Source organism: Quercus suber, unplaced genomic scaffold, assembly GCF_002906115.3.
Source record: "Quercus suber isolate HL8 unplaced genomic scaffold, Cork oak 2.0 scaffold_71, whole genome shotgun sequence".
Classification (NCBI taxonomy): Eukaryota; Viridiplantae; Streptophyta; class Magnoliopsida; order Fagales; family Fagaceae; genus Quercus; species Quercus suber.
The window spans coordinates 1,172,567-1,187,075 of NW_027069536.1; the positions used below are offsets into that span (position 1 = coordinate 1,172,567).

At 28.8% G+C, this 14,509-nt stretch overlaps 1 protein-coding gene and 1 long non-coding RNA gene across 2 annotated transcripts; both read left to right on the forward strand.

Annotated features, from left to right (window-relative positions):
• The first annotated feature begins 1,744 nt into the window (after positions 1-1,744).
• On the forward strand, positions 1,745-10,393 carry LOC111991983 (ammonium transporter 3 member 2). Its single transcript, XM_065773261.1, has 3 exons — positions 1,745-2,492; positions 4,804-5,089; positions 9,676-10,393. The coding sequence occupies exons 1-3, from the start codon at positions 1,839-1,841 to the stop codon at positions 10,194-10,196; spliced, it is 1,461 nt and encodes a 486-aa protein (XP_065629333.1). The 5' UTR covers positions 1,745-1,838; the 3' UTR covers positions 10,197-10,393.
• Positions 10,394-11,530: 1,137 nt separating this feature from the next.
• LOC136067425 (uncharacterized) lies at positions 11,531-13,893 on the forward strand. Its single transcript, XR_010628891.1, has 3 exons — positions 11,531-11,693; positions 12,971-13,057; positions 13,665-13,893. It is a non-coding gene; the product is annotated as an uncharacterized LOC136067425 (long non-coding RNA).
• Positions 13,894-14,509: the final 616 nt, after the last annotated feature.

A 14,509-nucleotide genomic window follows, 5' to 3' on the forward strand; every position in this document is an offset into this window, starting at 1 on the left:
ATTTTTAAATAAATATCGATAAGTATAATTTTAACATTTGAGTAATGTTATCACAACATTAATTTATCAATTTTTTGGATTCATCGCATACACTGACATTTTTTTTTAATAATTCATGGGTTCAGATCCAATGCCCCCAATTGTTGATTATTAAACGAGTTGTTTAGATTTTATTTAACATCATTAACTTTTAAATTGTTCTAAAAAATAATTATTTATAGAAAATTTTAAATAAATATCGATAAGTATAATTTTAACATTTGAGTAATGTTATCACAACATTAATTTATCAATTTTTTGGATTCATCGCATCCACTGACATAATTTTTTATTTATTTTTTAATAATTCATGGGTTCAAATCTAATGGCCCCAATTGTTGATTGTTAAACGAGTTGTTTAGATTTTATTTAACATCATTAACTTTTAAGTAGTTCTAAAAAATACTTTTAAATAAATAATTTTTTTATAGAAAATTTTAAATAAATATCGGTAAGTATAATTTTAACATTTGAGTAATGTTATCACAACATTAATTTATCAATTTTTCAAATTAATTGCGTCCATTGACATAATTTTTTTTTTCAATAATTCAAGGGTCTAGATCCAATGCCCCTAATTGTTGATTATTAAACGAGTTGTTCATATTTTATTTAACATCATTAACTTTTAAATTGTTCTAAAAAATAATTTTAAATAAATAATTTTTTATAGAAATTTTTAAAGAAATATCGATAAGTATAATTTTAACATTTGAGTAATGTTATCACAACATTAATTTATTAATTTTTTGGATTCATCGCATCCACTAACATAATTTTTTTTTTTTTAAATTCATGGGTTGAAATCCAATGCCCCCAATTGTTGATTGTTAAACTGAGTTGTTTAGATTTTATTTAACATCATTAACTTTTAAGTAGTTCTAAAAATACTTTTAAATAAATAATTTTTTTATAGAACTTTTTAAATAAATATTGATAAGTATAATTTTAACATTTGAGTAATGTTATCACAACATTAATTTATCAATTTTTCAAATTCATTGCATCCATTGACATAATTTTTTTTTTTTAATAATTCAAGGGTTCAGATCCAATGCCCCCAATTGTTGATTATTAAACGAGTTGTTTAGATTTATTTAACATCATTAACTTTTAAATTGTTCTAAAAAATAATTTTAAATAAATAATTTTTTTATAGAAATATTTAAATAAATATTGATATGTATAATTTTAACATTTCAGTAATGTTATCACCACATTAATTTATCAATTTTTCAGATTCATTGCATCCATTGACATAATTTTTTTCTTCAATAATTCCATTGTTAGGAGGAGGAATATATAAATCATAATGTTATTTTTTTTAATAATTCAATTGTTACAATAATGGAAGACAGGAGATTTGAACATGAACGTTATCATTAGAAACACTAAAAAGTATTCATTGAATTACAAACAAACATTATATTATTATTAAACTTATTGTTAACATTTATTTTTTTCCGTACAATTTTATTAACATTTATATGAATAATTAGTTAATTAATCAAAGGCAAAGTTTGATCCATGCCTCGTTGCAACGTGTCACCATCAAAGTGTTCAGTGCACTGAAGTACCAGAGCTAAGTCCACTGTTGAAATGTCAAAATCTAGTAGTACTCTATACCATAACCTTGACTTTTAAAAGCTCACGCTATTCTTCTTTCTTTATAACTCCCCCCTCTCTACAGTTTTTCTTTGCAACTCCTTAACGCACAATATTCAAACAGAGAGAGAGAGAGAGAGTGAGTTTGGTTGGCTTTGCTTGCTTTAACTGTAGCTAGAGAGCCACAGCTAGACATGGCTACTCCACCAATACCAATAGCTTACCAATCCGGCACATCTCTAGCAGTTCCAGATTGGTTGAACAAAGGAGACAACGCATGGCAAATGATATCAGCCACTCTGGTTGGCCTACAAAGTGTGCCAGGGCTTGTCATACTCTATGGTAGTATTGTCAAGAAAAAATGGGCTGTAAACTCAGCTTTCATGGCTTTATATGCTTTTGCAGCTGTGGTAATTTGTTGGGTTACATGGGCATACAAGATGTCCTTTGGTGATAAGCTCCTTCCCTTCTGGGGCAAAGGTGGACCAGCTTTAGGCCAGAAGTTCCTTTTGAATTCGGCTGCACTACCTGCAACTCCGCAGTATAATAGTACTGGTGGGTTAGAGACGGCTATGATTGAGCCATACTACCCCATGGCAACGATGGTGTGGTTTCAGTGTGTGTTTGCTGCAATCACTTTGATACTTTTAGCCGGATCTTTGTTGGGGAGGATGAATTTTAAGGCATGGATGATGTTTGTGCCACTTTGGCTTACTTTCTCTTACACTGTTGGAGCATTCAGTTTGTGGGGTGGTGGGTTCTTGTTCCATTGGGGTGTCATGGACTATTCTGGTGGTTATGTCATTCATCTCTCTTCTGGGATTGGTGGATTCACAGCTGCTTACTGGGTCCTCTCTCTCTCTCTCTCTCTCTATGAAGATATTTTCCTCAAAAAAAAAAAAAAATAATATATATATATATATGAAGATATTAATCAATAACTATAACTTAATATTATATCAAGATATTAATTAATTTTTGGTATAAACTGAACTCAAACTTAAATTCTTACCAGTATTATACCCATGCGATGTACAGTTTAATTAAGAATCATATATAACTTAAACAAAAGATAAAAACAACTAAGTTTTTGTATTTATCTAAAAATAGATAGAGATGTATAGAAAAAAATCAATAAGAACAATTATAATTTTGTGTTTATCCATGAGGTGTTAAAAAAAATAAAATATAAAATTAAAGATTGATATTAGTAGTTGTATATGTGTACTATGATTCTTTTTTTTTTTAATTAATGTTGATATGAACAATTAGTGTGAAACCAAAATTCTAGGGTCCATTTGGATATAATTTATTGTTGCTAAAAACTAATTATTACTAAAAACATTGTAGCAAAATAATTTTTAAATGTATGAATAGTACCGTAAGACCTATTTTTAATATTTTTTTCTGAATAAAGTGGCTATGGTCTCATGAACAGTGCGTGAACAGTACCAAAACAGTGCGTGAATAGTGTTTTTTGTCCTTACATAGTAAATTCAATTTCCTAAACCACATGAAAGCAAAAAAGAAAAAAAAAAAAAAAACGCAACGTAACAATCATTTGTATCCAAACCCTCGCCAAATCTCCTGGAATGCTAGAACTTATAAATCATAAATGAAGTAGATCTCCTATTGCTAATAAATAAATCACTCGAAATTATAGATAAATTAATAATAAAAGGATTAGATGAAGAATTTGGATTGTATTCAAATTGAAAGTTTTATCAACTTAGAAATTATTGGAGAAGATAAGAACCAAAAAAAAAAAAAAAATTATATATATATATATATTTTAAAAATCTAACAATTTTTACAATTTAGTGAAGCCATGTGGCACAATCACGGCTTCTAAGCCCAATTTTTATTATATAGCATATGATTTAAAGATAACAAAGTTTACTAATTGAGTTAATTGGAGTCTCTAACTCTTTCACTATTTACTCTTTTTGAAAACATAGTATCAAACATATTTGTTTGTATTATGAGTACTCAAAAAAATAAATATTAAAAGTGGGTTACAGTTAACTCAACTGGTAAAGTTTCTGATATTAATTAATTTTTAGAATAAACTAAATTCAAACTTAAATTCTTATTTAAAGATAAAGAAGTTTACTAATTGAGTTAATCGGAGTCTCTAATTCTTTCACTATTTACTCTTTTTAAAACATAGTATCAAACATATTTGTTTGCATTATGAGTACTTAAACAAAATACATATTAAAAGTGGTTCAGTTTACTCAATTGATAAAGTTTCTGATGGTTGAATAAGAGATTTAGAAATTTAATCTCCGCTTACATCAAAAAAATGACTGGTGCGTTCTTAGTCTAATAATAAAAAAAATCTTAAATTTAAAAATCAATTGAAAGATGAATTAAAAAAAAAAAAATTAGAGCAAGAAAGATGAATTTATAATTATAAAATTGTTATGAACATTGATGTGCTATACTTTCTTTGGTAGATTAATTGCTACTTCATAAGCGAGACTTGTTCTTTTGGTATGAGCTTGACTAATTCAATTCTCACAAGAGTAGATTTTTTGCAATTTTTTAGAAACTTCAATAAGCTGAGAGAGAGAGAGAGAGAGAGAGTTTTCAATTTTCTTGGTTGAAAAAGCAAGTGTTGTGGGAGAATTACAATCTTTTTGCTGTTTACTTGTTCTATATTAATAATTCCGATTGCTTTGCGATTAAATGTTTTAGTTTACCCTTGACTTAGTACAATGGAACATTATTAGTAATTTAGTATATGATTAATTATGTTCAATGAATCTTGTATTATATTAATTGATGAAAGTTGCTCTTTTAGATTCCATTTGGTTTTGAATATCCATCCCCCATGATCGTCATGTGTTTGACTTGTAATATATAATAAGACATATATACACGTAAATAAATATTAAGAATTTGAAGGCGTGAAGGAATCAAGATGCATGGTGAGTGGGTGACAATTTTAATTGAATGACAGGAGCGTTATACACACAACAAAATTTCACAACTTTTCTCATAATTTATCAAAGTACCCGAGCGTGAACCATCACATACGTTATTTTTATCATAGATCAATTACAAACTACTACTCTCAACCGTTGTGAATTTTGGTATGAAATTAATTAGATATACCCTTACTACCTTAGACTAATTTTTTCAATGATGATGCAGGTGGGGCCAAGATTGAAAAGAGACAGAGAGAGATTTCCTCCAAATAATGTACTGTTGACATTGGCAGGAGCAGGGTTACTGTGGATGGGATGGGCAGGATTCAATGGTGGAGATCCATATGCAGCTAATATAGATTCTTCCATGGCTGTTCTAAACACCAACATTTGTGCTGCTACTAGCCTCCTGATGTGGACATCGCTGGATGTCATTTTCTTCAATAAACCCTCAGTCATTGGAGCCGTCCAGGGCATGATCACTGGCCTTGTTTGCATCACACCCGGTGCAGGTGATATTATCAACTATCTTAATTAGTTTCTAATTATTTACATAATAATGATTTATAAGATTATTCATATGTATTATTTAAACACATCACATGATTCATTAAAAAAAATTATGTAACTAGCTAAAAACATTCAAGAATAATATCTTCAATTATCACATAATTGATAGGAAGATGATAACTCAAAACTGGTTTGAAGTCAATTTTTTTATTTATTATCTGTCTATATATATATTTTAAGAACAACACAAATACTATAATATAAAATAAAATTCATCTTAACTTATACTCTAGGGCATCGAACATTGATATTTTATTATGTTCTTAAAAGATTCTGTAAATAGATTTCCTCTCAATTGGGTTATTATTTTTTACATTGAATTATATATATATATACATATATATATTTGTTGGAAATAATTTATATACACCTAACGTATCAATTTCTCCTTCATATGATTTTTTTTTCAGCTAGTGTGTCTTCTTAGCACTTGCAAGCTGCATGTTAGTTCATTTTGAGCCTTAACTTGAGTAAATTATCTTTCTTTTCTTTCATTTTTAATTGTATCTTTGCTTGATGCAAGAAAAATCATGAAAAACAAAAATTAATATGTATACATGTTCACTGCGAATGCAAAACCTATCCATCAATTTTTAACAGAAAAACAATTAAAGTCCTAAAGAAAAGTACTACCTTTCAGAACCAGCATGGCTAAAGTCCATTTCATGCCAAATCATGGACTAAAAAAATATAATTTTGCATAGTTTTTGTTATATTTCTAAATTACAATTATTCATGCTTGTATCTTACATAATCCTCTTGTACATGTAGACTTTAAAAACTATTTCTATTACATAATCCTCTTGTACACGTTATACTCAAAAACCATTTCTATTCAAAATGAAATAGGATTAATTGAGCCTTAATGTTATTATATTTCATGATTCTTTTGAGTAAAATACAAGTTTAAAATAATTTTGGGAAATAGAATCTAGAATTCTTGCCAGCTCATGGAATATTGGCATGATATCAGTTGGCTTAATTAAGTTCTCTCTAATTATTATTATTATTATTATGGAGATAGTTTCTCCCTTACGTTAAACCTCACTTCAGTCGATGTAAGCAGGAATATTCAGTTGACAACAATAACTTTATTAGTCAAGTGAATCAACTAACACCATATTATATGATTTTCATTTTATTCATCTATGTAATGCTACATTATTAGGGGAAAAGTCAACAAAAAATGAGGATGCTTTTATTATTATCTTACACTAGGGTGATCTCATTAAATATATTTGGGGTAATAACACTCTTTTCCCTTGAGGTTTAGAGAAATGACCCTTCCCCCCAAACCTAAAGGGAAAAATCATTTCCCTCTCACGTGGTTTGAAGAAATTAACACTCTCTCATTTTGTTTATATTAATAAAAAAAATGTTTTAAATTTCTTTAAGAATCTATTTATATATGTTTAACCATGGTCATAAAAAACATTATTCATAAATTTAGAACGCAAATACAAAATTTAGAAAGTGCCAAAACATTTCAAATGGCAAATCTCTCCATAACTCATTGAGAAAAGAAAAGGGATAAAAAGAAGAAAAGAAGCAAAAGTAATTACTTAAAATTTTGAAATACACTTTAATTTAAAATTTTAAAATAAGAGATTTTAACTCTGAAATTGAGGATAATTTTTGAAACCAACCCTTAAGCATAGGCAAGCTAATACAACATTGTAACATTAATTTAATAAAGTTTGGTCAAACAATTGTAAAGAGGGAAAATATTTTTTCCCTTCAAGTTTGGGGTGGAGTGTCATTTCTCCAAACCTCAAGTAAGTGGAATGTAATTACCCCTATATTATATTGTTGTTGTTGTTGTTTTAGTTATTAATAATTGATTTTTCATTTTCTTTTAAGTTAATAAAAACCTTACATATACATTTTTTATTTATAGAATATACATTTATTTTAACCTTTACATATACTTTTTGTTTTAATGTGAATCTTTACATATACCTTAAGTAAACTCTATAATATATTCCATTTCTTTAGATGTGTAAAATCATAGACTACTACTTCATAATGATAGTAGTTAATTAGTTTTATCAATTTTTTTTAATAATCTCATTTGTAACATTTTTTACTATTATCATATATTTATTGGTTGATGATTTGTATAATAGAGGTGTTAAATGAGATGTAATAGCATTCATTAGATTTTTAAAAGTAATTTTTTTTTTTTTTGGTATGAAGATTATATATATAAGGTTAAATGAAATGTCAAAAAAAGGATTTTTAACTTTTTCTAACTTTATTTCTTATATAATTTTTTATTATTACAGGAGAACATCTCCATTTAGTTATGAATGGAAATATGGTTTTTATGATTAGTGTTTGATTAGTTTTAAGTTCAAATGTATTACTATGAATGTGTTTAATTATTGTTTATTGATATAATTTTTTAAATGAATGTAACGATTGATTTTACTATACTGTATATTTTTTAATCTTCTCTGTATTGTCATATTTATTTTATTACTTCCCCTTACCGTTTTTTTTGTTTTCCAATTAACAGTTACTAATTGACATTTTACTTTTTTTCATTATCTACTCTTTATTACTAGTATTGTTTTTGCTCTCTCTCTCTCTCTCTCTCTCTCTCTCTCTCTCTCTCTCTCTCCATTGGAGACCTATTGACATAATGTTTTCCACGTTATTTTTTTATTTTTTTTTTAATTTAGTGTTTCCCAATTGGCATTTGTTTTGTATTACATTTTTTCTTTGATGTATTGGGTTTGAGAATAAGTGTATCTCTAGCATTGCTCCACTTTATAAGGACACTTTAATTTATTGAATTTAAGTAAAATATTAAAAATTTAATTTTTTTTAAAATAAAAAGGTAGAGAAAATATAAATAATTTAATGATATGGAAAATGAGGGAGATGAAGAGTAATATTAAGGTAGAGGGCAGTGAGGAGATGAAAAGATATAGGGAGGAGAAAGGTTGGACAAAGTGTAAATGTAAAAAAAAAAAAAAAAAAAATGAATACAATTTTTTTAGGATAATTTTATTTATTTGAATTTAAATTGAATAACATAAGATGAAAAAAATATAACAATAAATACCAACAAAAAGAACAATTGCACATAAAAGTTTTTTTTTTTTTGTCTTATAACTCTAATTAAGGTTGATGGTTCTTTTATTTATTTATTTATTTTAAATTTTTAACATGTGTTTTAGTATTGTTTTTTTTATTATTTTTTTATTTTTTAAATTTCCCATCATAAATTCTTTTCTTTCCCTTTTATAGCTTTGATTGAATTTTGGTTTGGATTAATACTTCGTTGTTTTTGGAAATAGGAATTTGTATATGCCTACCAATTGTTTGACTAATAAATTATTATAAAATCTATTTTTTATTTCTTTAGTTTAATTTAAATTTTGGTTAAGATAACATTGTACTTTTGTGATGAATTTTTGTTATTATGATAATTTTCTTATTCCTTAAAAGATGAGTTGTATATTAGGTAAATGCAACAAATTACATCAGAATTAGATGAATATGGTTCACCTTAAAAAATATTAATAAAACACATGAAAATAATAAAATGATATATTTGTAGAGATAAAAAGATTAAAAAAAAAATACGTGTAAAAATGCAATGCTATGTTTTCCTATAATGCCGCCCTTATCCCCACCCAAAATGTTTTCTATTATGATGTGCTTTATCTTTTATCCTCTAAGAAATGAAATGCAGTGGCCAAATAATTTTCCCCTTTAATATCTTGTCTCTAATCCAATAAACAAAGTCTTATGCCCCCTTTAGGTACAAGTCTGTACGAAATTAAATTTTTTTTCAATCTTTTACTTTCTTTGTAAGAAAGAACCATCAACCTTAATTAACCAAAAAAAAAAAAAAAAGGAACCATCAACGTTAATTAGAGTTATAAGAATGAACAACAATAGGATAACATTTAACAATTAAAGAGAGAAAAAAGAAAAACAATAACAATTTAAAAAACAAAACTAAATTGCATTAGCTCAAAGTAGAATTTTGAAGAGCACAAAAAATTATCAACCTAAAGCAGAGATGCAAGAAAAATAAAAATAAAATCCACCCAAAAATTGAGAGAGAGTGTGTGAATAAGAAGAGACAAAATAAAAGAAGATGCAAGATAAAGAAGAAGAATGATATTATTGTAGAGGGTAGTAGGGAGATGAAAAGGTGAGGGAGAGGTTGGAAAAAATGTAAATATTAAAAAAAAGAAAAGAAAGATAAATGTTAAAAATAATTATATGAAAATTGGAAAGAAAAATGATAATGAGGTGGACGCTAATGTGGTTCAACTAGAGCGTAGCAACAATAAAGGCTACGCTTTAACTTTTAGATATATATAGATGCATTGCATAGTTTTAGCAAAAGCAATTAATCACACCTTATGCATAAAATGTCAAATATATAGGTCCTTCAAATACATGATGTTCAAATTAACCATATTTATTTACTTATGATTACTCCATTATCAAAGAGGGGGTACATCATACAATTATACTTAATTGAATTATCTTCATTTAATCTTAGGTCTTGTTCAAGGATGGGCAGCTATAGTGATGGGAATTTTGTCAGGAAGTGTTCCATGGTTCACTATGATGATAGTACAAAAGAAGTCAAAACTACTCCAAAAGGTTGATGACACACTAGGTGTGTTCCACACCCATGCTGTGGCTGGATTACTTGGTGGAATTCTTACTGGTGTCTTTGCTGAGCCTGAACTATGCAACCTCTTTCTGCCTGTTACAAACTCTAGGGGAGGAGTCTATGGAGGAAACGGAGGAATACAAGTTGGCAAACAGATTGTAGGTGGCTTATTCATCATTGGATGGAACCTTGTTGTCACAACTATCATCTGCCTTGGGATAAAATTGGTGATCCCTTTGCGTATGCCTGATGATTTATTACTTATAGGGGATGATGCTGCTCATGGTGAGGAAGCATATGCATTGTGGGGTGATGGAGAGAAGTATGATTCCACTAAGCATGGCAATCATTCAGATGAAACAGTGCACCCCAAGCTATCAACTGGTGCTACTCAGGAGGTCTAGACCTCATGCGAGAAAGCATGATGTTTTACCATGTAGCGCACCCTATGAAAGAATTGAAATACTCGTAAGCCACATCAGAGATAAAAAAAAAAAAATTAAATTAAAAAAAATTAAAAATAAGGACTCTTTATTTCTTTTGTTTCAATGTTTCAAGACTAATTTTTATTACTTTTTTTATTTAATGTTTTAAGACTACTATTTGTTTCATTTGGTTGTTTCAAGACTTTTCCTCTTTCTCACACACAAAAACTCTTTGTATTTCCATTCACCCTTTTAACTTCTACTCCTTTATATACACATACTCACAACCCTTGGCTTCATGCAATCCCATCTCAAATATACAAAGACAAAAAACGATATCGTTTACCTTCAACCTTTCAACGACACTTATATAACTCCAACATTGCAGTACTATTTGATCCTAACCCTTATGAGTAGGCTTTGACCAAGGAAAGGGGCTTGGGTTTTTATTTAGCGATGGTAGCTTACAGTTTTGATGTTATAGTCAAACATTGTGGATTTTGTGAAAGTTGTGATTTGCTTTGAGTCTTTGGATGTTAGAGATTTTGGTTTCGGAAAGTCATAAATGTATTTTGTTTTAGAACTAAAGACAAAGAAAAATTCTAATTGATTATTTATGAAGTTAGCTATTTTTTTTTATTCTGTGTTAGAACTCATAATTTTTAGGTTTCTTTGTAGGTTTTTTACTGCTATTTTGTGTAGTATGAGCCATAGTGATAAAAAAAAAAAAAAAAATCGATGATGATTTTAAAGATTTTTTTTTTTTTTTTTTTAAGGATGCGGAATCCCAACTAAGGACAATTAAATCTTGATAAAATCTTATTTTACGCTTTAAATTCTTATTTAAAGATTTCAAAATCATTTAATCAATTTAAAAAATAAAATCTATTGTTAACAGTAAATATTATAATATGTTATAGTCTTATAGTGTTATATAATTTTTAAAAAATAAAATATGAATTAAGAAAATCAAGTTTCAAAGTATTCAATAATATTGTGGGCAAATATAAATATTATTATACAATAAAAAATTATTATATGTAGGTCTTAATATATATAAAAATGATTTCAAATGAAATTGTAAAGTAGTCCGCGCATTGCACGAGATGTCATCTAATTATATTCAAAAACGTCTATATTGATCAATACATGTCTATATTCAAACGAATTTGTAACACCCTGGTTGTTAATTGTAATTTGAAAGAAGCTTGATGGGCAAATTGATAATTTTACTTGCAAGATATTTTAGGGACAAGCTTGGAAATAGGCTTCATCCCATTAAGTCACATCCCCCCCCCCTACCCCCTCCCCTCACATTCACATTCACGTCTCTCTCTCTCTATCTCTCTCTCTCTCTCTCCACGGTCTTCCACTAAAAGTAATTTAGCCCAAGTTTCTTTTCAAGCCATCAGCACCAGTTGTAAAGAAAAGATTTTGAAAAGAGAGGGACCCATTTGGCCAAGCAAGGAATTTGAGGTAAAATTCCTATTTTCCTAACAAAAATAAGTAAAATCTAGCTATGGGGTTTATGCTAGAGCAAGCTTATTAGGTTTATGTAAGAAATTTTTTTTTTTTTGGAATGAAAAGTTTGGTTTGGTCTTGAGTCATTTGGCTCTAGTGTTCACCCAATCACGATTTTTTCTTGGGTAATGGGTTTTGGAGGTCTTGGAGTTATGGAGAGGCAGGTATGTGAAATTTTGATGGTTTGGGTACTATGAACTTGTTTTAAAACAATTGGGTAATGAAAGTGTTAACCATGAAAGTTTAAGTGCCTTGAGGTTGTGCTTTTTGCACATCAAGTGTTTGATATTTTACCTCATTGAGTTATGAGGTTGGGTTTAATTGTTTATAGTTGTTTATTCAATTCAAAGCTGGAGTTTGTGAGATATATAATGAGTTTTAGAACTTTGAAAGTGATTTGATGATGTTATAATTTTTTTTTTTTGGGAGAAAGAAACTGATTGGTATTATAAATTTAAGTCAACTACATCCAATTGTAAAATCAAAATAATATGCAATGGGACATCTTCCAACCATACTTAAAAATCTAGTATGCATAATGCATTTTTCGCCATACTATGAGCTACCCTATTGCCGTTTCTCTTAACATAAGAATACAACAATCTTACATAATTATTAGCAACCCTCTTCACATCTTCTATCAACAAACCCGTTGAAGATTAGCTACGCTCCTCTGACTTCAAAGCTTGAATCAGACCAAGAGAATCACCTTCAAGAATAACACTTCGAAAACCCAGCTCAAGCATAAAGGACACAGCCTTCAGAGTAGCCAGCGCCTCAATCTCCTTAGCCTTGATGTTATAATTGATCCCTGTATGATGTAATATGTATTGACATTATTAATATGAGTTAGTGTAACACTTAAACATGGTTGTTTCGTTATGAACGCTTGGAAATTTATAAGAATTGTTATAATGGCTTGGTTTTATTAGTTATTACCCAAAAATAAATTCTTAAGATTAGCTACCTCATTTTTTAAAGTAATGTGTTATGTTACCTAATAAATGCATATTGTTTGCAGTAGTGTATTAAAATGCTTTGGTTCTGTTTTGGTCTTTTGGACCATTTGTATGCTTATTCAGTATCCTTTGGGAATAGGTGCCTTTGGATAGTCAAGTTAAGCTCTAGGCCCTCAATTTAATTTTAGGGGACATTTTCAATCTATGGAGACAACTTTGATGGTACTTTGTGATGGGCATTGTTATTGATAGTCATGATCATTTTGTTTCTAGGTTCCAAGATTTTTGATGATGGATCTAGTGATGGGATTGGCTGATTTCATGGTGCCTAGTTAAGATAAAATTGATTGGCCTCCCGAGGTAAGTAGCTTTTTAATGGGAATTTTTAGAAAATAACCATGCTGCATAAATGTTGTTTTTGGGTTAAACACATTTTGGAAAATTTATTTGTGGAACTATATCTTTCTAAAAAAAAAGAAAAGAAGAAACTATTGTGTTGTAACCTTAATGTCTATGACTATTTATGAAAAGTGCATTATATTTAATATTGCATATGGGGAAATGCATGAATATTTGGCATGGAAAAGAAAAGCATCTTTGATTAAATTCTTGAGAATGGATTTTATTGATTTATTGCATTATTTGCAAAGTTTAAAGGTGCTTTGATAATTGGGAAAGATGATACAAAATATTTTGGATAAGGAATGAGTTTGAAAGCTTTGAGAACCTTGTGAATATCTTCAAATATTAAAAATTTTGTGAAACTACTTGGAAATGAACTGTGTTTGAATTCATGTAATTTGTGAGCACTTTATGTTTCACCCTTGTGTCGTGATGTGTGATTACTCGATGATTACCTAGCTAGATATTATAGTCTGTGTGACATTGGTATCTTAGCACCCATCTTTGTGATGGTTATTGAGTTCCGTCTTTATGATGGTGATGAGTTCCATCTTTGTGACAGCAGATTAGTTTCGTCTTTGTGATGGCATACAAGTTTCGTCTTTGTGATGGCAAAGTAGTTCTGGTTGTATGTTGGCGATGAGTTTCGTCTTTGTGACGGCAAATGAGTTTTGTCTTTGTGACGGCATTGTCATGTGGCCTTGGGTTTTATTTTCTAGTTTTGGAACGGTGTTTTACTATTGCTCATAGTATATATAGTATGTAGTTTCACGTCGAGATATTTTGAAAAAGTTTTGTGCTATACTATTTCAATCATTCTTGTCATTTTATCCATGAGGATTGATTTTGCAGAAATTAAGTAGAAACTCCCAAAGTGTAAAGTTTTTTGTAAAAAATGCTAATTATCATGAGACTTGCATTTCCTCCACCCCCATTAATTATGCTACTTATTAGGCTTTAGCTCATAAAAAATGCTACACTTGTTGAGAATATGAATCAGATTATATATTGAAGTACTTCAAACATATTAAATTTGAGTGTTTACCTGCATGTTGAAATGTATTTGACCATCCAAAAAAAATAAATAAATAAAATCCCACAGAGAACATAGTCACTAATAGTTGAGTAAAAGAGAAGTATTAAACATACTCCAACAATGAGCGCTTGAAGAATTGAATGCTCTTGTTGTAAAAACTCTCTCAAACTCACAAATTCTATATCAAACACTTTGAGAAGAAAAACACAGAGAGAGAGAGAGAGAGAGAGAGAGAGAGAGAGAGAGAGAGATGAGGTTGAAAATACTTCAAGTATTATTAATAAGAAACAGTCCATATACAGATACAATGAGTATACCAGTAAATATATATGTATACAATTGAAGAGAAAGAAAGAACAAGGAGAACCCGAGAA

Excerpts from the sequence above, each read along its gene's own strand:
- LOC111991983 (XM_065773261.1), top strand. The coding sequence starts at position 1,839 with ATGGCTACTCCACCAATACCAATAGCTTACCAATCCGGCACATCTCTA. Across the intron at positions 2,493-4,803 it reads GATTCACAGCTGCTTACTGG|GTGGGGCCAAGATTGAAAAG; the intron begins GTCCTCTCTCTC and ends ATGATGATGCAG. Across the intron at positions 5,090-9,675 it reads TTGCATCACACCCGGTGCAG|GTCTTGTTCAAGGATGGGCA; the intron begins GTGATATTATCA and ends ATTTAATCTTAG.